The sequence below is a fragment of the Mirounga angustirostris genome, unplaced genomic scaffold, assembly GCF_029215605.1.
Source record: "Mirounga angustirostris isolate CCGP_5_RB_7025 unplaced genomic scaffold, mMirAng1.0.hap1 SCAF_3, whole genome shotgun sequence".
Taxonomy (NCBI): domain Eukaryota; kingdom Metazoa; phylum Chordata; class Mammalia; order Carnivora; family Phocidae; genus Mirounga; species Mirounga angustirostris.
Window position 1 is genome coordinate 12,268,144 of NW_026991711.1, and position 21,525 is coordinate 12,289,668.

The 21,525-nt window shown below is 44.5% G+C and overlaps 1 protein-coding gene across 9 annotated transcripts in view; it reads left to right on the forward strand.

The window, feature by feature from the left end:
* The window catches only part of DOCK9 (dedicator of cytokinesis 9), a 326,271-nt gene that overhangs the window by 110,172 nt on the left and 194,574 nt on the right, over positions 1–21,525 (forward strand). For all 9 annotated transcript variants that reach the window (XR_010409934.1, XM_045869641.3, XM_045869646.3 and 6 more), the window contains exon 2: positions 12,138–12,254. Coding sequence is in view for 8 of the 9 variants with exons in the window: in XM_045869641.3 (XP_045725597.1) it covers positions 12,138–12,254 (117 nt within the window). In the remaining variant the exon portion in view is untranslated. The remainder of the gene's footprint in view (positions 1–12,137; positions 12,255–21,525) is intronic.

Consider the following 21,525-nt stretch of genomic DNA (forward strand, 5'->3'; position numbering starts at 1 on the left):
TTATCTCTCCCTCGGTGAGATCATGGAACCGGGGGCAGTTCAATGCCCAGAATTGGGCAGAAAGCCTCAGACCTCTGTCCTCCCTGGAGATGTGGTGGCTGAAGCATCAGAGTGTGGAGTGGTGCTGTGCAGTTGTCAAACAAAGGGAAGTGGAGACATTGGGGAGGCATTTCCTGTTCTAGAACTTTGACGTTCCATCGTGCTTATTGCAGACTTAGGTGAACAAAGGGGGGAAGGGTCCTGGGCTTGGAGCCAGGAGATCCAATGGTCACCATCTGTGTGACCTTCACTAATTTATGTAGCCCCTCTGAGCTTCAATTTCCTCATCTGTGAAATGCTGATGATACATACAGATTTGGGGGGAGGTTTCGTGAGATAATGTGTGTCTGATCCAGCAAAGGCATGTGTACTGTATGTTGTAGGCTCTAAAGTTTTCTTGTGTCCAGATGACATAACTTTGTATGATCCCCATGACCACCATTTCATTCCTGCGCTGAATAGGCACTGTATGTCGAAACTTCTCAATAACCGTGTGATGATGATAGAGAACTTGTTACTTTTCCCATTTTCTGATGTAGATATGGAGATGTAACTTTCCCCAAGGCCACAGAGCCAATAAGCAGTTGGAGCTAGGATTTCCTGAAAATACTTTTTAAATATGAAATTCTCGAACATACACAAAAGTAAACTAGTAGAGGGTTTCTCAGACTTGGTTGAGCATCAGAATCACCTGGCTTTGTTAAAAACCCAGATTACTAGGCTCCATCCCCAAAATATCTGATTCAGTAGGTCTGGGATGAATTTACATTTCTAACAAGTTCCAGATGATGCTGAAGCTGCTGGTCTGGGACTGCACCTTGAGAACCCTTGGACTGGTATAATGAACTCCCATCTGCCTGTCACTGCCTTCAACAATGGTAAATGTTTTTGGGACCAGGATTTTAATCCTGACTCCTCACAGCTGCCTTTAGCTGGTCCCCGAACAGCCTTTCTGGTGATGAGGTATGCAGAAACTCTTCTGAGAACCAAATATGTATTATGAATATTCCCTCCCCTGCTCCCATCCCTGCTTCCATCTTCAAATAAGTAGCTTAAAGCTGTTTTGAAATCTGACTATATTGGGCCTTTTAGAGCCTTTTAGCTTAATTACTCGACCTCTTCATTTCAGAGTTCCAAAAATAGCTTTTATTGACATAGGAAGAATTAAGACTTTCAAGAAAAATTCTGGAAAGAAAAATTGTTGGCTGGAAAAGGATCAGCCAACAACAGTACAGATTTAAGATAGAATTATTTATACAGTTACCATGGTGCATCTTTTTCTTTTTTGCTTTCATTATTGCTTTATACTTGTGCAAAAATGGCAGGCAGAATTGGAAGTTGGGATGGATGTGTAAGTGAGAGGCACATGCTGAGCCTGCCTCCCAGGCTCTCGGTCTGTTCTCTCTGTCTCTGTCCTCTGTATACCCTCCTTTGCCCTCTTATCCCATACCCCATGTCAAGGGAGAAGACCTTCAGATCTTTGCAAGGACGAGATCCCCATGCCACTCAGCTCTTTTCTTGTGTGCCTGCTGGGCACAGGGCGTGGAGGAGTCCCCTACATCCCTGTCTGGGCTTCTCTCATTAACATTCTCTGCACTCCCTTTTGAGCACAGCTGACTAAATGCAAGCAGCTCTGTGGGTTTTTGTTAATTAGTATTATCTTTATTATCTCACTTTGCATCATTTCATGTCTCTTATACCATTTTCTGGATGCTATTGATTTGATAGTTTTCACAGTCTTTAATTCTGTTTATTTTAGTAATGGGATAATAATTTTTGGAAAACCACAGTTATTTATAAAACTGACAAATACAAAACCCAGACTCTTTTCCTTCCATCAAACTGATGTTGAATGTCCAAGTTTTGCTAATGCTGACATGCCTAATGAAATAAAATCTTCATTTAGTGAGAAGTCCTCTCATTTGAGTGCTTTTTCTTAGTGCTGTATAAAAAGGGAATTCAACATCTTATCAGTGTTTATAATGTAAAGAACTGTATTCACAAGTGTGTCATTCTTTTAGCCTGCTCTGAGGATAGCACCACACTTCAGTGTGAGAAATCTATTTAGATGTCTGAGACTTTGGTGTCCGCTATGCATTCTTCTAAACATTCGCCAGTTAATTAACCATATGGGAATGCTCAGGTTTGAGCTTGCTTTGCAGTCCAAGGTTAGATAAGGTCCTCTTTTTCCTCCAGTTTTTTGTATCGCGTGCTTGTGCACACCGTTATTGAAAGTGCAAAAATCAAAATGTAGAGGGGAAGAGCATAGAGCAAGGGGGTCAGGAGACCTGGGATCCAGGCCCGGGCTTGCCGGCAACACCCCCCAGGCCCGGGGACAGTCACGTAAATCCCACACTCCCGGGTTTTCCTATCGGTAAAACGAGAGGGCTAGACCAGATAATCTCAGCTTCCGATGTTTGCAGACCGTAGTTCTAATGCTACCGGACCTCCTGCTCCTTTTAAACAAGCATGCTTCTCAACAGCTGCTGAGGCCATTGTTCCCACACACACTGATGAACACCCTGGAGAAGAACATGTACTACTGAAGGGGATGTGATCATATTTTGATCTCCTAAGTTTTAATGTCCTGGGTCGAGGGAAGAAGAGCACGTCTATGACGAGGCAGTGGGAGGTTGCTTTCCCGGGTGAGAATGGCACAGGACCTAGTTCTGTACTGCTCAGCCCCCTTCTTCCTGTACCACTTTGCTTCCTCAGGGCCGTCACGGTGCGGCACGCTCGCCGCTCTAGCCTCCTCTTCCAGTGCAGGCTATAGTCCAGAGGCGGCTCAGAAACCCGCGGGCACCCCAGGCCAGCCAGTCATTGGTACCTCCTCAAACAGATGCCATTCAAATCGTTTACTGTTTATTTATATATTGTTTGTTTGTTTGTAGGCTCTGTGCCCAGCACGGAGCCCACCTTGGGGTTTGAACTCACAGCCCCAAGATCAAGACCTAAGCTGAGTTCAGGAGTCAGACATTCAACCAACTGAGCCACCCCGGCTCCCCAGTTGTTTACTATTTTATTTTATTATTTTATTTTTTTACTTTTTTCCTATTTATTTATTTATTTATTTATTATTCTGTTCAGTTAGCCACTGTATAGTACATCATTATTTTTGAGTAGTGCTAAGTGATTCATTATGAGAGACTGAGGGTTGCCTAGGGCAGAGACGGGGCAGGGACTATTGAGCCGTTCCTCTCCCAACTCCAGCGTGGCCCACCTGTCCAGAGAAAGCAGGGTCCTACAGTTAAGCATTCTTTGTTTCTCCAGCACGCCCATTGCAGAGCCCCATTGCTCACCTCGGGTAGCTTATTCACGTGCTCCTGGCAGCCACATAGAGTACCCTTTCAGAAAGGAGTTCTCATAAATGTTGTTTTCTCGCTCACGCTGGATTTCCAGAGATACTGTAGCACCCCTAGAGACTGGTTTCCTAAGCCCTTGGCCTCCTGGCACCCCATCCCCTTTACGCAGCTCTGCCCCAGCTATCCTGAACTGTTCGCTGCTTCCGGAACTCACAGTGCTGAGAGGAGGATTTATCCAGAAGCTAAGGATTCTTTCTTTAGTTTCAGGATTCCTTCCAGGGCCCTGGGAGGCCTCCAGCAACTTTAACTTTATATTCAAAATTTTGTATTTTTTTTTAACCCCTTCCCCTTCCAGATATGTAAATGTCAGCCCCACAAAGTCTGGTTCCCATCTGGGAACATGTTCCTTGGTGTCTCCATTTTCTCTGCAAGGAATCCCCAGTCCCCTCTGCATCCTGGCTGACGGGTTCCTCTCTTAGACTTGGCTCTGAAGTGCCCCACACTGTCAGGTTTCATCCCTCATCCAACACGTATTCATCGGATGCCTACATTATGCCAAGCCTTGTTCTAGATGCTGAGGGAGCAGTAGATAAAATGGAAATCTTTGCTTCGGTGGAGCTTGTAATCTCACGGGGGGGGGGGGGGGGAGCAGGTTCATTCTAGGCGGGGTCAGATGCCACTTCTAGGTTCCCACTGCTGTCAGTCATTCTGCTCTCATCGTTCACACGTCTGTCTGTCTCCCCTCTGGACTGTGAGCTTTCTAGAGTGGGGGCTGTGTCCTTGTTATCCTGGCATCACAATGCATATGGACAGGCTCAGTAAAAGTCTGTGGCGAGAAGGAACACGTAGCTGCTAACAACATTTGCATGCGAGGAGGGGAGGCAGCTGCTGATTTCCTGTGCCCACCCTAATTCTAGGAAAATGAGGATTCGCCCTCCAGATTTAACCGCTTAAATTCCAGGTGGGAGTATGCAGTGAGAGCCGTGGGTAAGATAGGAGCAACAGGAAGGCTCATTGGGCCACCCTGATTAAACTCTGGCTTCAGAGGACCCTTCCTTCTTGTTGCAAGCTGCATTGTCCCCTCCCCAGCGACAGTGCTGGGGTCCTGTTGGCAACTTCAGGAAGTACACCATTTTGAAAATGGACTAAGTTCCATGAAGAATTTTTATCTCAGCCGATCAAGTACCTTTTATAGTCATGCAGAAAAATCAAGGAAGTTTTAAATTCTTTATAAGCAGAAACAATAAATTTCTCATCTCTTAAAATAGAATGCTCCAAGAGTTGCTGTTTCCTCAGTTTGCTATTTCAAGAAGTGGTATTCAGGATTTGAGCTTGTGTTAACATTTAATTACCAGAGACACAAAAGTCCAGAAATGACTAGAAAGTTCACAGGAAGCTATCCTGTCAGAGAGAAAAGCAATGAAATCAGTAAGCCTTTCTGCCGAGCTCTTCCCGTGGTTTTTGAGGCTTCATACGTGACTGGCCAGAACTGAACTCACCTGTGGGCCTATGCTCTCCAGCTATGCTGGATTCCAGAGGAATCTCATTTTCCTGGCAGAGAGAGGATTCCCTAGCTTCTCTTTGCCTGTGGATCTGGAATTTCAATTTGCATGGATGTTGGGCAGCCAGACCCACAGCAACAAGTGGTGGAGGAAGGAGTGAGGTTGGAGAACCTCAAAGGGAGGTTAAGGGGGAGGGCACTGTGGATCATGCCTTTTGGCACCTGTGACAGCCACAGGATCACCGGGGTTCACCGTGCCGCCCCTGCTTCGACCAGTGGATGGGGACTGGTGGGCCATGATATCAGGAGCTAACCTGTACCCATGTTGTCCCTTAAGATGCAGCTCCTTCTTCCCGCTGTCCTGATCACATGGCCCTGGCTTCAGGCCTTGCCTGTGGATCTCTGGCAAGGAAGCCAAGGTTTTGAATCATTGTCATGAAAATGTCTGTGGGCGCTGGGCCTCCCAAACTCTCCAGGAGAGTCTGCCTCCACTCTCACCCCACATAACCAGCTGTGAGCAGCGCAGCACGGGGCTCGCTCTCGCCTCCTCTAGAATCTGGAGTCCTGCTGCTCTCGTGGCCGTGCCCTAGGGGAGTGGGTCTGAAGGGCTTCTGTACACACCCTGACCCCCCAACTGCTGTTCTTCTCTGTCCTGCCTGACACAAGCTTCATCAATACTCTCTTCAGTTTTTAATGTAAGCATCTATTTATATTTATTTTGGGCTCAGTCCCTGAATTCCAGTGTCATCTCTGTTAGTATACAGTTTCCTCTGTTTGGCCTTTTGTGTTCCCTTCTTTGTGCATGCCCCTACCATTGTTGTCTGTTTTATTTTATATGTTCTTGGAGAGTACAGGCAAGTTTTGGTAAACAGATTGGTAAAATTGAATGTATGTGTGACGTTCACCACTCCCCTCCCCCACCAAAAAAAAATCACTGTCATGCAAGCAACACATTTAATAATAATAATGCTTGTAATAGTAATAACAACAGCTATTATTATCATGTGCTTACCGGTTTCCAGGCTCTATCAGGCATTTTACATGCATGCACTCGACGGAGCCTGGTAACAGCCCCATACAACTGTGCAGCTCAGCTTTCTTAACTACTGTACTGTACTACCTTCGAGTTGATCCACATCTCTGGGGTATCTCTGGCCCCACCAGAGCAGATCCAGGTTTTGTGAGTGATGAAGCTTAGAACGTGGGGGGGCCTTGTCTAAAAAGATAATTCAAAATTATAAATACAAAGGGAGGCATGGAAGTTAATTATTTAGAATTTGAAAAGAAATCACAACAAATTCCAAATTTTAAAAAAGCTAACTCAAACCGTAAACATCAGAAATACAGGAGAACAACATTTTTATGACTCAATCTCTTGATACACCTCAGTAATATTTTCTTCCCTACATTTTTTGGTTTCATACTATTATTACCTCTTCATATGATCATGGTTTGATTTGATGACTCTTTAATGCAAGGATAGACCATTTAATCTTTCCTGTAGCATTAGTCAACATCTGTATTTTGTTAACCATAGTTTAGGAGAGTGTCCTCTAGTTTTATAATGTTTGGTAGCATCACATAAATTTTTAGGATTGAAAAAGACCTCTATTAGGTTTCTTTCATATATGAGCTGAATAATTTTGGGGCATTCTCAGATTGTGCAATAATTAACTTCAAATATCCCCCAAGTAGTCCTGGGGCCAAACCCCTTGAGATACACCTGTATTGCAACATGGCCCCTGATGCTGCACTTCATGTGACATGAGTCATGACATTGGGTGGACTGACACAGTGGCCATGGTCACTTCGGATCTTCCTAAGAAGCCAAGATGCCAAGCAGCAACTGAACTCTACACAGACATGGGGCCTGGGCAGGGGTCGATGCAAGTGAAGGACACCAAGCTTTGTGCACAGTCACTGTGTCTCTGGGCCCTGGGCTAGATGCTGGGGGTGGGGTGGGGTGGGCAGAGAGGAGACCCAGCCCTGTCCCAAGGCACTAATAGTCAAGGAGGTAAGCTGTGCACAGGTCGTTTCAACCCACAGCTGAATGAACTGCACTCTAGGACTGCTACTAAGCGGGTGTGGCAGGGGGTGTCCCTGTCAGAGAAGGGAAAGACTATCTCTAATGGGTTGAGGGAGGTGCGCCCCTAGTACAGGGCTAAGTACTGTGTCCTGGGGCTAGAGCAACTCTGCTTTCACTCCTTTGGCTTATTTACCTGTGGGAGAGTTGTTTTTTAGAGGAAGGATTCTGCTAAAATAGGACATTTGTCAGCAGCCTGCAGGGCTGTAGGCTTGTGACAGGTGCAGAGGTGTGAGCGAGTGACAGGAGCAGGCTTGTGTCAGAAGCGGAGCCACATTGCTTCTGTCCTGGTCCTGGGGTTAGAGACACAGCTGCCTCCATAGGAGGGCTGCATGTTGGTTAGGGAGTTCAGAACTTTGCGCACTTGAAGAGTTCCCACTCTTCCTTCAGCACCTTGAGGCATCATTTCTGTGGTGAGGTGAGGAAATGTCCCAGCCCATGGGTGGCACTTGGCTCAGCCTCCTCCCTTAGCTCTGCATTTAACTTCCACCAGCACCTTTCGCCATATTGAATTAAATGTTTCCAAGCCATCCTCTTCCACTGTCCAGAATGTCCTCAGCTCAGTTCCATGGCTAGTCTCCAAGGAGTGACAGCCCTCCTCCAGAACTGTGTATAAAATTTTAGAAAGGAATATGTATACACATTTTTGGGGAGAGTGGGCCCAGGTTCTTAGAGGGGTCTGTAACCCCAGAGAGGTTAAGAAGCTGAGCACTGGGCATGTTCCTTGTCCCTCTCTAATTTACAAATTCCAGCCCAGTTCCTGGGACATCGAAATCCCTGGGGGAGCTTGTGCAAGCGCAGATCCCCGGTCCTACCTGTAGAGTTTCTGATTCAGTTTACTTTTTTATCAGCTTCTCCGGTGATGCTGCTGCCTGTTACCAGGACCCCACTTTGAGAACCATTCTTGTAGACTTTTATAAACTGAAAGTACCATGATCCTCTCCCTGTCAGATTTCACAATAACCTGAGAAACAAATGTTCGTAAATAAGGACATTTAACCTCCAAATGAGGACAAAAGCTAAAGAAGTTGTATCTATAGGTTGAGTTACAGTTTTCACTTACTATAAAAGCAGCATAATCAGGCCCTGTGCAAGTTCTGAATGTTACAGACTCAGGAGCTGACCGAGTCCCCGTGATGCTTAGGGAAACACAACATCTTTGAATATTTAAAATACAAACCAGTGAATTCTCAGGTTTTCAAAACATGGTGGTTCCGATGGCCTAGGAGCAGCTCCATCCATGACCACTGGTTGATTTGGGTAATTCTGGGCCCAAAATCTTGCTTTTGACCATAGAAAATCAAGAACTTGGCTCTTTTAGCTGTGTCACCCCAGGAAGGATTAAACTTAAGTGTGTTGATGGCTTTAAAACCAAGGCCATGTGCCAGATCTACGCTAAGCCTCTTTCTACTAAACTGGGGGAGGGGTACTGGCACTCTGGTAATTCACTAATTTCATTTTGCTGTTAGTGTGACGTTCCTGTCACCGCTGTAGGCTGGTCAGTTCCCTACCCTAGTGGGCTTTCCCCCTGCTGACGTGACCACTTGGAAACGCTTAGTTAAGCTGAAGAACAGTAAACAGCTGTAACCAGTGAATCATCCTTTCAAAGAAGAGTAGAAAATAGGCAGTTATGCCCTTAACCCCCAGTTGAGTAGACCCAGAGGTGTGACTTCCCACGGGCCCACTGTCCTTTCTGTTTGTAGTTGCTGCCCCTTTTTTTTTTTTAAGATTTATTTATTTATTTATTTATGAGAGAGAGAGAGAGAGAGAGAGAGAGGCAGAGGGAGAAGCAGACTCCCAAGGAGCAGGGAGCCCGATGCAGGACTCGATCCCAGGACCCTGGGATCATGACCTGAGCGGAAGGCAGACCTTAACCATCTGAGCGACCCAGGCGCCCTGTAGCTGCTTCTTCTGTCTTTATCTTCCACCTTGTGTTTCCTTCACTTCTGTTGCTCCTGCCTGCCTCACCCCTGGGTGTCAGTCCCTTTTGTCTCTTCCTCCCCCACCTCCTTCTTGTCTCTTTTCCTGTTCCCTCACCAATCTCCATTCTCACCCTTTCTGTGAGTGTTTTTAGAGTTTTCATTTATTAAACCTTTTAAACAATCTAGGTTTAGTCAAATTGGTGAGAAATAATCATGAAATACATTTAAGAACGTGTAAACATGTTGTGTGTATCAGCCCAGCGACAGGAAACACATCAATTAATTGGAAATAGAAAATTAATGTAAAGAATTATTAAACTGGTAAAAGGGGATTAACTACTAAGGGACAAAGGTAACTCTACAGCGTAAATCGGCCAATGACTCTTGGGCAAATCGGGCTGTTGCGTTTCTGTAAAGTTTTAACACCACTCTGCCCATTTGTTTATTTATTGTCAGTGGCCACTTTTGTGCTACAGTGTCAGAGTTTAGTAAACAGTAAAGCTGGCAAAAGCCTAAAGTATTTACTCTCTGGCTCTTTTCAGAAAACATTTGCCAACCCCTGCTCTAAGAATACAGGAATAGTCTACTGAGGGAGCTGTGCCGTAGGAGCAAGGCAGAAAACTCCAAAACATCCTAGGCTAAGACAAGAGCCTTTCCCAGCAGGTCCCTCCAGCACCCTCTCTGACAAGGGCTGACATTGTAGCACAGTTTTCGGACAAGCAGACTGCCCTTGCCTTCTGACCCGAAGGGACTGCACTGCTGACCCTTGTTGGAAGGGGTAGGAAAGGAACACAGCCAGTGGTACCTTTGGAGGGGCCCAGGGCTGGTGTGGAGGACCAGGCCACCCCCTCGGAGCTTACCTGGTCGCCTTCATGTGCTGGGCACTGTATGGAGCAGGGGAGAATGCAGTGTCTGTCCCATCCTGCAGGATCTCTCTGTCTGACCTCTTTGTAATAGAAGTGCAGCTGTCAGAATCCAGAACTCTGTCATTGTATAAAGCTATGCGCATCTTCGGGTTTTATTAGGAATATAGTCCTAGTTCCCAAGGAAGACCTAACTAATCATGACATCTATCCGTTCTGCCAACAAGCGCTTAAAGCACTATGTACAGTGTGACAAACTAAAATAAAGGAACACATTATTCAAGTCGAATTAAAATATTTTGGAGAATATTTTTATAATTTTCTATGGCAATTCTTTCCTTAAAAATACTTTGTGTAAATCTCTCTCACTTTTGAACCGTTTTTTGGAATGTAGAAAAATTTAACATTCTGAGTATCTTATAGGAAGAAATTACACTCCCATTATGATAGCTTTAATTTTTTGGGTATATTTTTATCTCTGCCCATAAATGTATATTTTGCTTGATTATAATAATGGTGCCCTTGTTTGGTCATTGCATTTTTTTTCTTAGCATGTCCAGACATCTTTGTAGAGTCTACTTTTAAATCAAGTAATTGAAGTTAAATATGGGCGTTTGTATTTATGTTAGGTAGAGTAAGCTGATGACCCCTTTAAACAACTCCAGAATCTCCGTGGTTAACACAGTAGATGCTTTTGTTCCTGCTCACGGATATTTCAGCACCTATTTTCAGGAGGCAGCCTTCTGTTGGGTAGGTTCAGGATCTCGATGCCTCCTATCTTGGGGCTTTATCCTCTCCTCAAGCCTCCGGAGTCTAGTGCTGGATCCTGTGCATGTTGCTGGCAGTGGGGAGAAGGGAGGGAGGCTGTCTCAGTCACTTAGGGCAGCTGGAACAGAATATAAGGGCGGGGGGAGGGTTAAATAACATTTATTTCTCACAGTTCTAGAGGCTGAGAAGTCTAAGATCAAGGCACTAGCCAACTTGGTGTCTGGAGAGAGCCCACTTCTTGGTTCATAGATGGCTTTCTCCTCACTGTTTCTTCACATGGCAGAAGGGAGTTCTCGGGGGTCTCTTTAATAAGATGACTAATCAATTCATAAGGCCTCTACCTTCATGACTTAATTGCCTCCCAAAGGCCCGCTTCCTAAAACCATCACATTGGGGATTAGGTTTCAACGTGCGAATTTTGGAAGGATGAAACATTCAGCCTCTAGCAGAGAGCTTTTACAGTCCAGGCTTGGCAGTGGCCACACTCCTTCCCCTCACCTGCCCTTGGCCACAAGACACAGGGCCACATCTAACCCTGGGGAGGCTGGGGAATGTAGTCCCGCTGTACCTAGAAGGAAAGGAGAGATTTGGGGAACATGTAGCAGCCTCACCCACAATTCCCAATGTGATGCCACGTACCAGATGTCTTTAATATATTTCATACATATTTATTGTCATTTTAATAGACATAACATGTTGAGACTATGTAATCATGATTTTTATTAATAGTTTCAAAAAATAATCTTGTAGGAATTATTGATATATGGACTTAGTTGCTTCTGAGAACATTGTGTGTGTGTGTGTGTGCACGTGCGCATGCCTGTTTTATCACTTGGCATGCTGGGATATAGTTGAATAGGTGTCTTTCTCCCTGACCTAGCCCAGTTAGTGCCTTCCATGTGGAAAGTGATCAGCAAACACCATGGCAATGCCTGGCAATAGATAGGAGAGATTTTTACTGCGAAGGCTAACTTTGGAAATAGTCAAAAAAGGCATATTCCCTCATTCCTTTTCCCACTTGCTTATTGCCTCTTTCTTCTGGTGGTCTGATGGTCATCCCTATCTGCTGAGGTTCACTCACAAGCCCTGGTTTAAGTGATACCATCCTTCCACCCCCAGAGCTCACATTTTTGTATGTTTAGGTATTTTATAATAAGTATATAGACATTTTAGGAGACAGGGGTATTTTGATACTCTGAGAAGAGTTCTGTAGAGTCTTATATGAAATAGTGAGCCCTGTGGATGCTTTAAGCCTGGGCCAAGAAGGCTGCCGCTGTTGACATCCATCCCTCACTACCAGACCACGGCTGGACCCCTAAGCAGGGCAGTTCTGGCAGATCCTAAGGCTTGAATGGGGACTGACCTAGCCAGGGGTGACCCAGGACACGACTGGACGTTCCATCAGACTTCATAGCCTTCTTTGTGCTTTAATAACTAAATAAGCAGGACTACAGATAGACAGAATACCAGGAAGTGTCTTCTGTTCTTTTGAAAATAACTTTTATCTCTTGTTTCTGATTCTTCCTTATAGCAAAATTAACATACTTCCGTTGCAGAAAAGTTGGAAAATGCAAAAGCAGATAGTGTAAAGTTCTTTAATCTCAAGGAATTGCATTTATCTATAAGAATGTTTCAGTTGCTTATTTTTTCACCCTTTAGGCAAAGCCAAAGCTGATCGAACCACTCGACTATGAAAATGTCATCGTCCAGAAGAAGACACAGATCCTGAATGATTGTTTAAGGGAGATGCTGCTCTTCCCTTATGATGACTTTCAGGTAGATAACTTTTAAATGTGGTTGATCTCGACAAACAGTACTTTTTAATCTACTGATTTATTGTTTGGTTATTTAATTTTAGGATTTTTAAAAGATGAAGATGTTATTTAAGAGAGAAAAGTTATATCATTATATTTTTCCATGCATTCCTTTATGGGTTGATTTTTTTAAATGGTATTATTTTTGCAAATATATACACACAGATATGAATATGTGTTATATATTTGCATATGCATACAGGCAAATGCATGTAAATGCATACACACATCTATGTATTACATGTAGAACATAAGTATTTTTTGTGTGTGTCATATTTTTAATAAAAGTGCTGTACTCTGGGCGGATTTATGGACACAGGTACCTCCTGTGTCTTACAGGCTTTGTCTGAAGAGAGATTTAAGGTTTTTGCCCAGTGCCTTGGTGCTGAGGAAGGGATTTGCTGGGGGAGCCCAGGAGGATTTTGTCATCCTTTCAGGACTGCCCTTTGGGAAACCACCACAAGAGAACCCGTGGACTCTGCGTGGGCTCACAGAGAAGGGCTTGGGGTAACCGGGAATGTCCTGATGGCTCCCTCTCTGGTGCTCTTCCCTGTATCTCAGCAGCTGCTGGCGGAGGGCCTGGCACGGCTCCTGCTGTGAGCTGCTCTCTACATTGTTGCCTCAAGTCTTTCCGGTTGCGAGAGCCCCGGGGCGGAGCGACTCACGAGAGCTTTGGGGCTAGTGAGGAGTGAGAGCGGGACACCAGTGGTGTTAGAGGCCCGGCAGCCTGGCGAGGCCTCGGTCTGTTTGGAGGTTCTGGTTGCTGCCCTTGTTCTCTGGGACCTGCCTCATCATGGTGCGCCCTTCGTTTTTGCCTTGAACCTTCTTTACCCAGTGCTATTACCATCCAGTGCCCTGTTTTCTGTGAATTGAGCTGCCTTATTTTTGAGCTTCATTCTTTGTTGTTTAATTTGAAAAGTACTACAGGGGCACCAGGGTGGCGCAGTCGGTTGAGCTTCCGACTGTTGATCTAGCTCGGGTCTTGATCTCTCAGGGTCGTGACTTTTAAGCCCTGGGTTGGGGCCCACGCTGGGTGTGGAACCTACTTAAAAACAAAAATAAATAAATAAAAATAAATTTAAAAATAAGATAAAAAGCATTACATACTTATAAAACAAAGCAGAATAGGCACTATTGAAATACTTGATGTTAAAAGTTTCCCCCACCACTTTCTTTCTAATCCCACTGCCCAAAACATAACCTACCACATACAGTTCTGTGCCTACTGCATTGTCTTTAGAAACTTCCATGTTAATAACAATTGTTAAATTGGGCGCCTGGGTGGCTCAGTCGGTTAAGCGACTGCCTTCGGCTCAGGTCATGATCCTGGAGTCCCTGGATCGAGCCCCGCATCGGGCTCCCGGCTCGGCGGGGAGCCTGCTTCTCCCTCTCCCACTCCCCCTGCTTGTGTTCCCTCTCTCGCTGTCTCTGTCTCTGTCAAATAAATAAATAAAATCTTTAAAACAAACAAACAAACAAACAAAAAAACAATTGTTAAATTATATTCCTTGTTGTTTTTTTTTTACACCAAATTTCCACCAGTTTACAACAAAGGTGGGAATTCTCACAAATGTTCACTTTTTTTTTTTAACTTGTTAAGGATACATCTAAAGAAAATGATTATTCTTTTAATTCTTTCCTGAAAAATAAGGAATGCTGTAGAAGTGGCATTGGCCATGTGATGCTGCTGCCAAAGTACCTTCCACTGATAAGTGGTTTCAGATCGTGCCTCAAAATAGGATGCTTTGAAAACCTCATTGCATGAATAGACTACTCAGCTAAAACATAAATGGAAGCCTCAGAATGATTTCTTTCGCCTGTGATTTTGGCAATAAGTTTATTAGCATGAGAAGTTAAGTCAGATGATTATAAATTAGGCTTCACATTGACACATGTTTCCTGTAGTGTGCTCTGAGGAAGCTAAAGGTTATCTCAAGTTTCTCTGAGCATGAAGTACATGTATTCTTCTTGGTATGAGTAATAAAGTTATCCAGTGTTTGCAACCTAGAATGCAAAGTTGTATTTGCAGCCTGAGATAAAATTATTTAAGATGCAAACAAACCAAAGAAACAAGATACAGTTAATTTAGTATCATCTTTTACCCCAGGCACAAGGAACCTGGATGTTTACAGTTGTAGAACCAGATGATTGAAACTCTCAGAAAAACTCCTTTGTCCCTTTTGCTTGTAACTATTTCCTTGGAGATACCAGGCACAAATTTTCTAGGAAAGGCAAAGAACTCACTGACGTTTTGCTGGCCAAGATTGAATAAGCAAGTTATTTTCTGTTTTCGGGAAGTTTTTCCCAAAGTTTAAGGAGCTTGAATTTCAGCTTTGATCCCTGTCACAGCAATTAGCATGGGCTCCATTTAAATTTGGATGCTGTTACTTGTTTTCCCGGAGATGCCTATATACTAGGCAAGGCCATTTACCCTGTGCTTTCTCGTTAGATTGTCGTGGTGATTTTAATAACTGTCTACCTAGCTGAATGAGCAAAATAAAATGTCTTAGAACTGTCACAGATTCCCTCTGTCTGTCCCTCTCTTCTTAGGCAGAATAGAATAATATAAGGAACTATCCTCGTATTATTAGAGGCAGAGGGAACACTTAGATCAGGGGAAAGTATCTCATATGGAAAAAATAGCAAGGTGGTTAGGAAGTGGGTCAAATTGTGAGCAAAATGCATGCTGGGGGTTAATTTGCAATACCATGCTTACTAGTTAAACAGTATTAGTTAACTATTAATAGAACTTCGTGCAAAGTTCTGTCAAATGCATTCAGAGTGATAATTTACTAAAATATAAGTATGGATAGGGATGAAACATTTGTATAGTTTTAGAGCAGGACATATGTTGATCCTGGCCAGATTTTTTTTTTTTTAAGATTGATTTATTTATTTTAGGGGGCTGGGAAGGGCGGAGGGAGAGGGAGAGAGGGTCTGAAGCAGACTCCTGCTAAGCATGGAGCCTGATGCATGGCTCAATCTCATAATCCTGAGATCACAACCTGAGCCCAAACCAGGACTTGGATGCTTAACCCACTATGGCACCCAGGCGCCCTGATATTGATGAGCTTTCAAGGACTCCTGTGTTCTCTGAACATGAGTCTTATGTAGAGAAGATTTTTTTGGTAAAATGTATTTGCTGAAGGGTGGGAGAACAGTGTTTAAAAGAAACAGACAAAATAACCTGAGAGACGTGGAGTCAATGTGGATTTTAAAAAGGCAAAAGGACAGTTCTCGGCTCTCAGAATATTTATGAAGTAAAGTTTTATCTGCCAGGGCCAGGGGCAGGAGTGTGTGTGTGGCTGATGTATCCCTCACTAGCTGACTGCGCTTCTTTTTTCAGAATCAGCCCCATGCTTTGGAGTATGTTCTCTTCTGTCTCTGCGTTGGCTTCATGGTTCTCCTTGCCAGCAATACCTTCTTTTCTCTTCCCTCCTTCTAGAACCTTCTCACCCTTCCGAGGCCACTTCACATCCCTTGTCCTCTGATGTTGTTCAAGTCTGCAGTGATTTTTCCCCATTCTCTTAAGCCCTTTAATACTTACTGTTCACACTGTATATAGTTATACCTGAGTACCTTGTCTTGGGCTTTTCACTAATGGCTTCTTACGCCTTTTGGGTCCAGTGTCACCACCTGTGCTGTGACCCCAGTGAAGGCTCAGGCCCTGTGTGTGTGAATCTCTGTCCTCCCACCCACCTCATATCCACCTAACCTCTTTATTGTTAGAATGTTTTAGATCAAGAAATGTAAGTTGACTTTTGCTGAAGAAATGACACATCTGTGCACACCCGAGGGCAACGCCCAGGCTTGCTCCCCTTCTCATCAGATGCCTAGAACCTCACGTGGGCCTGGCCATTGACTTCCAGTCACCGTTCTCCTTTAGGAGGAAGTCCTTTACCGGCTGATGCTGGTGGTTTTTTAAAGATTTTTTTTTTCGGGGTGCCTGAGTGGCTCAGTTGGTTAAGCGGCTGCCTTTAGCTCAGGTCGTGATCCCAGGGGCCTGGGATCGAGCCCCGCATCGGGCTCCCTGCTCAGCGGAGAGCCTGCTTCTCCCTCTCCCTCTGCCTGCCGCTCTGCCTACTTGTGCTCTCTCTCTATCTCTGTTAAATAAATAAATAAAAATCTTAAAAAAAAAAAAAAAGATTTTTTTTTTTCTCTTTATTTGAGAGAGAGAGAGAGGAGCAGGGAGAGGAGCAGAGGGAAAAGCAGACTCCTCACTGAGCAGGGAGCCCGAGGTGGGGCTCAATCCCGGGACCCTGGGATCATGACCTGAGCTGAAGGCAGACGCTTAACTGACTGAGCCACCCAGGTACCCGGTGGTTTGACGTCCTTAACTGTTGCCATCACTCCCCTGAATCTGCAGCTTGCTAGAGAGCTCCTTATATCCTGGCTTGTTACAAGCTTACTAACGTGTGTGCAGTTATGTAAAGTGATGGACTGTGGGAAAGGTAGTAATTAGTCAAAAAGGATGCTGGCGGCAATTTATAGATACCATTTATATTTCACAAAAATCAGTGTTTGGCATGTGGTATGAACTAACAAGGACAGAATTTGTTTTCCTTCCAGAGATGTACCTAAAGGAATTGAAAGCAGAGACTTAGAGATACTTGTGCACCCATGTTCATGGCAGCATTATTCACAACAGCCAGAAGGTGGAACCCATGTGGCCCATGGGTGAGCCTTGAGCAAATTATGCTAAGTGAAATGTGACGATCAGAAAGGACAAATTTTGTATGATTCCACTCACAAGAGGTACTTAGAATAGTCCCATTTATAGAGACAGGAAGTAGAATGGTGGTGATCAGGGGTTGGGGGAATGAGGAGTTACTGTTTCATAGGTATAGAGTTTCGGTTTTGCAGGATGAAAAGAGTTCTGTGGGTGGATGGTGGTGATGGCTGCACCATAGTGAGAGTGTTCTTAATGCTCCTGAACTGTACACTTAAAAATGGTTTAAATGGTAAATTTTATGTTATGGATATTTTACCACAATTGAAAAAAAAAAGAGCATATGGTTGCAGGATTTCTGTGCTCCACGGATGTGAAATTATTGTCATCCTTAAAGTTGTTCAAAGTCAGGGTGAGGAGTAATTTCTCTGGTGCTCTTCCTGCATAGTTCATGGTTTAGTATCAACATCATATTCCCTCGCAAGGGAATTTAAAACAAAAGATAGGTGTACCGAGGAAAGATTATTAGTAATGGGCAATCCTAGAAATTTTCATTTTTGGAAATGTTTAGATACAGGAGAATCCTAGAATGTTCTCAGCATTGTATAGAAAAATGTGGGTAATCCATTTCCCTTTAAATAACATCCTGATTTTTATTTTTCCTCTGTTTCTTTTCCTCTTCTACTTACATGAGACTGATAATGATCTACAAACCACTGACCTGAAAAGGAAGCCAAGCCCTGCTACTTACAAAGGGCCTGGAAGTCCCTGATCTCATTTCCCATCTGTCCTTTTGAAAAGAAAAAATTCTTTCCACACTGTTTTGTCCTCACTTTTTATTATATGCTGCCAAAAAAATAATCTTGGTACTTTGTTTTGAGCTTTTTATTGAAAAATGTTCTTTTGATAAATTCCTCGAAATTTTTATCAGAGGGAATTCAGTGGCCAACAATGTAACTTTCTGTGAACATTGTGGTTTCTGGGATACTAGTTCATGCCCAGGACTGAACCTACCTGAATAAGATCTGGTTAAATAATATTTCTGAATTGACATTGGCCAGACCTTCAGGAGATGAGAATTTTAATTCTAGTTTTAAGTAATGACTTTTACAGAAAACAAGAACAGATCATACTTTCATGATCAAATATGTCTTAAAAGCTTATTTTTTGGACAGAACTGATCAGTCAAGTTGAAGAGTATATTTGTTTAGCTTATAATTGATAGATCTACTCCTTGTGCAAAGGGCTCAGCCTCCTGAGATGCTTAGAGTATGAGACAGGGCTCCTGCTTTCAAATTGCTCAAAACTTAGAAGAGATAATAACCTAATGTTTCTAATAAGAAGGAGAATGTGACTAGTATCATGAGAGAGATCGAGTCCCATGGGAATTTATTAAGTTGGAAATAGTGGGACATCCAGGTGCAAAGAATTTTTAAGTGGTTGGAAATGCAGAACTTCGGTCTAAGGAGTGGGGGTTATTGATCTGGGCTCACTCATAGCAATGTGAGTCAGTGGCCCAGAGGCCAAGAGCATGGGGGTGCCTCTGTGGGAACTAGATCTTGGGGGCACCTTCACTGAGGAAGGAGGGAGGTGGGAAGCAGTTACAGAAAATTGGAAACGTTCTCCAGGAGACTGCAAGGTCCTGGAAGACAGAAGACTTTGAAGAAGGTAGGCAGAAAGGGCAGACAGTCTTGTGCTCCTCCTGATGAGGTGGGGGAGTTGATACCTAGGATATCTTTGCCGGTGAAGATAGTTTCTGGTCAGGGCTGATGAAGTAATAAGCAGGTGGGAATGCAGGGGTTCATATTACATGGTAGCAGAGAGAAGGAATCGTCATGGCTCAGAGTAAGAACAAGAGGTTTTATCAGGATTGGGAAAACGAGAGAATGAGCTAAGAAGGGAAGTCCAGGAATGGGGAAGACATGGAAGATGTCAGGTTTACAGGGATGTGGTTTGAAACAGGGCTCTTTGCAGGGCTGCCTGGTTGGCTCAGTTAAGCATCTGACTCTTGCATTCAGCTCAGGTCATGATCTCAGGGTCATGAGATGGAGCCCTGCATCAGGCTCCACGCTCAGTGGGGAGTCTGCTTGAGATTCTTTCCCTCTCCCTCCTCCTCTGCTCCTCCCTCCCCATGCTCTCTCTTATAAATAAATAAATAAATAAAATATTTTTTTTCTTTTCTTTTTTTTAAGATTTCATTCATTTATTTGACAGAGAGAGCGAGAGAGCACAAGCAGGGGGAGCAGCAGAGGGAGAGGGAGAAGCCGGCTCCCCATTGAACAGGGAGCCCACTGTGGGGGCTCGATCCCAGGACCCCGGAATCATGACCTGAGCTGAAGGCAGATGCTTAACCAACTGAGCCACCCAGGCGCCCCATAAATAAAATCTTAAAAGAAAGAAAGAAACAGGACTCTTTGGGGATCTTGGGAATGGAGTTGGGGGTCTTTGGGGGAAGAAGGAGAGAGAGTTCCATCTCTGAACAGCAAGGAGAGAATTGGCTATTGAGAAATTTAGAGTGGATTGGGCTGAGGGGCCAGTGTCAGGCTGGCTCAGGGGAGGTGCAGCTCAGTGGGGGAGGGGGGAGGTAAGAAGGGTTTGGAAACTTAGGGAATAGGATGAAGAGGGGGTGACAGTAAGAGTCATTGGTTAGTTCCTCCACTGCTGTAACCATAGCCATAGCCCTTATGCTTTCATGCCGTGGTTAATGCAAGAGCCTCCTGTCAAGTCTTCTGGATCCTATTCTTGACCCCTTCCAGTTTATCCTAATAGAGTAGCCACAGTGAGCATTTAAAAATAAGTTTAAAAGGTAGGTCGGATGATGTCACTCTTGTGTTCAGAGTCCTTCAGTGAAGACCTTATCATGGCCTGAAGGGCTGCTGTGGTCTTGTCCACCCATGACCTCCCTGACTGTCTTCCTGGCCTCCGTGGGGCTCCTCCTTCACCCCGGGCTGTCTCCTGCCTTAGGGCCCTTGCTCAGGCTTTCTCCTGTGCCAGTGAATTCTTCACCCAGCTGTCTCCCGCCTCCTGAAAGCCTTTTGCCAAATCTTACCTTGTCAGTGAGATCCTTGCCGACTCTGTACTGCCTGACCCCTTGGGCCTTCCCGGTCCCATTTATGTTTTATTTTTTTCTCACCACATTGCTTATCCACTTCTAACATACATGTTTATTCATGTGAACTCTGTGGGGGCAGGGGTATTAGTCCTGTGCACTGATGTTTTCAAGCACCTAGAAATAGATGGCACAGGGCAGGAATTCAATAATACTTGTCGAGTGGGATGAATGAGTGAGAGGGAGAGAGAATGAGAATATATGAATCACCAACAAGAGTGGGCCCCTTCCATCTAACATTTTGGTGGAAACAGCCTTTTTGGGAATGTCAGTGCTTGAGAACTGAGAAGAGAAAACTGAGGATGGGGGGTTATAGTGGCAAGATGGTATATGTGGGGGTGGGGAGTAGCAGCAGGGCCCAAAACTACAGCACTTGAGGTCCTGAAATGGCCTCCCATGGACTCCTGGCCGGGTGTGGAGTCTTTAGAGGTCGATGTTGGACTGAGAAAGGAAGATAGTGGAGGACCTGGTGGGTGAACGAGCAGAAATGCATGGTGTGAGGTCATGGGAGGGATGTAAAGTGGCACTTGGAGAAGGGGCGTTTTGGTGTTTGCGATGACACAGGGAGATGTTTGGTAGGCAGCATGGATCATGGCAAGGGTGACCTTGGAAGGCTCATGGGTAAAGTGAATCAACATGTAACAAAACACTGAACAGTTTGATAGAGATTTGGAAAGGTAAAGATGTGAAATAGTTCAGCCCAACTACTGGGACTGTTGAACCAGATGATACCTAAAGTCAAATAGAAATAAGTTATAGGCATAGCTGGTCAGATGACTATTTTGAGCATTTAATCTAAGCTTGAGATGGATCCCTGGGCCCCTTGAAGATAAAATATGTTGTAACCTTTCTTTCTTATTGGAACTGCAACAGGAAAAGCAAGTGATGTAGGAACACTTGGTTGTTATTATTTCCTTGACTGTCACATTTGTTCCTTAATTTGTTTAAAATTTTGTTCAGCTCAACAAACTTAAAGAAATATCAGTCTTGGAACCGTGCCAATTCAGTATTATTTAGGTGAGGGTGAAAATTATTTGTGAGTAACAGCTTCTCTACTGGATTCTCCATCAGCAACCAACAGCAATATATTGAGGAACCGTAATTAACTTTGATTTGTGCCGTGTTTTCTAAAGGAAGGTGGCAGCCTTATGGGACCGGAGGATGAGCTGGCTGTGCCTGCTGCTTCTCCTCAGTGAGGTTCAGCTCATGTGATACCGTGGTGGTCAGAGAGGAAGACCACGGCTGGCCCTCTGGGTCCCCACGCTCCGTTACAGGCAGAGCAGGTCCATTCGCCCATCAGTGGAGGGTGTATGTCGTGCTCCACGGCATACACGCTAGGGGACGTGATTGACCTGTGTTCCATGTTATATTGGGGCGTGGGGACATTCCTGCAGAATATGTGACAGTGTCCCGGGAGCTGGGTAACTCAGGGAACTCTGGTGCCCGCCCCAAAAC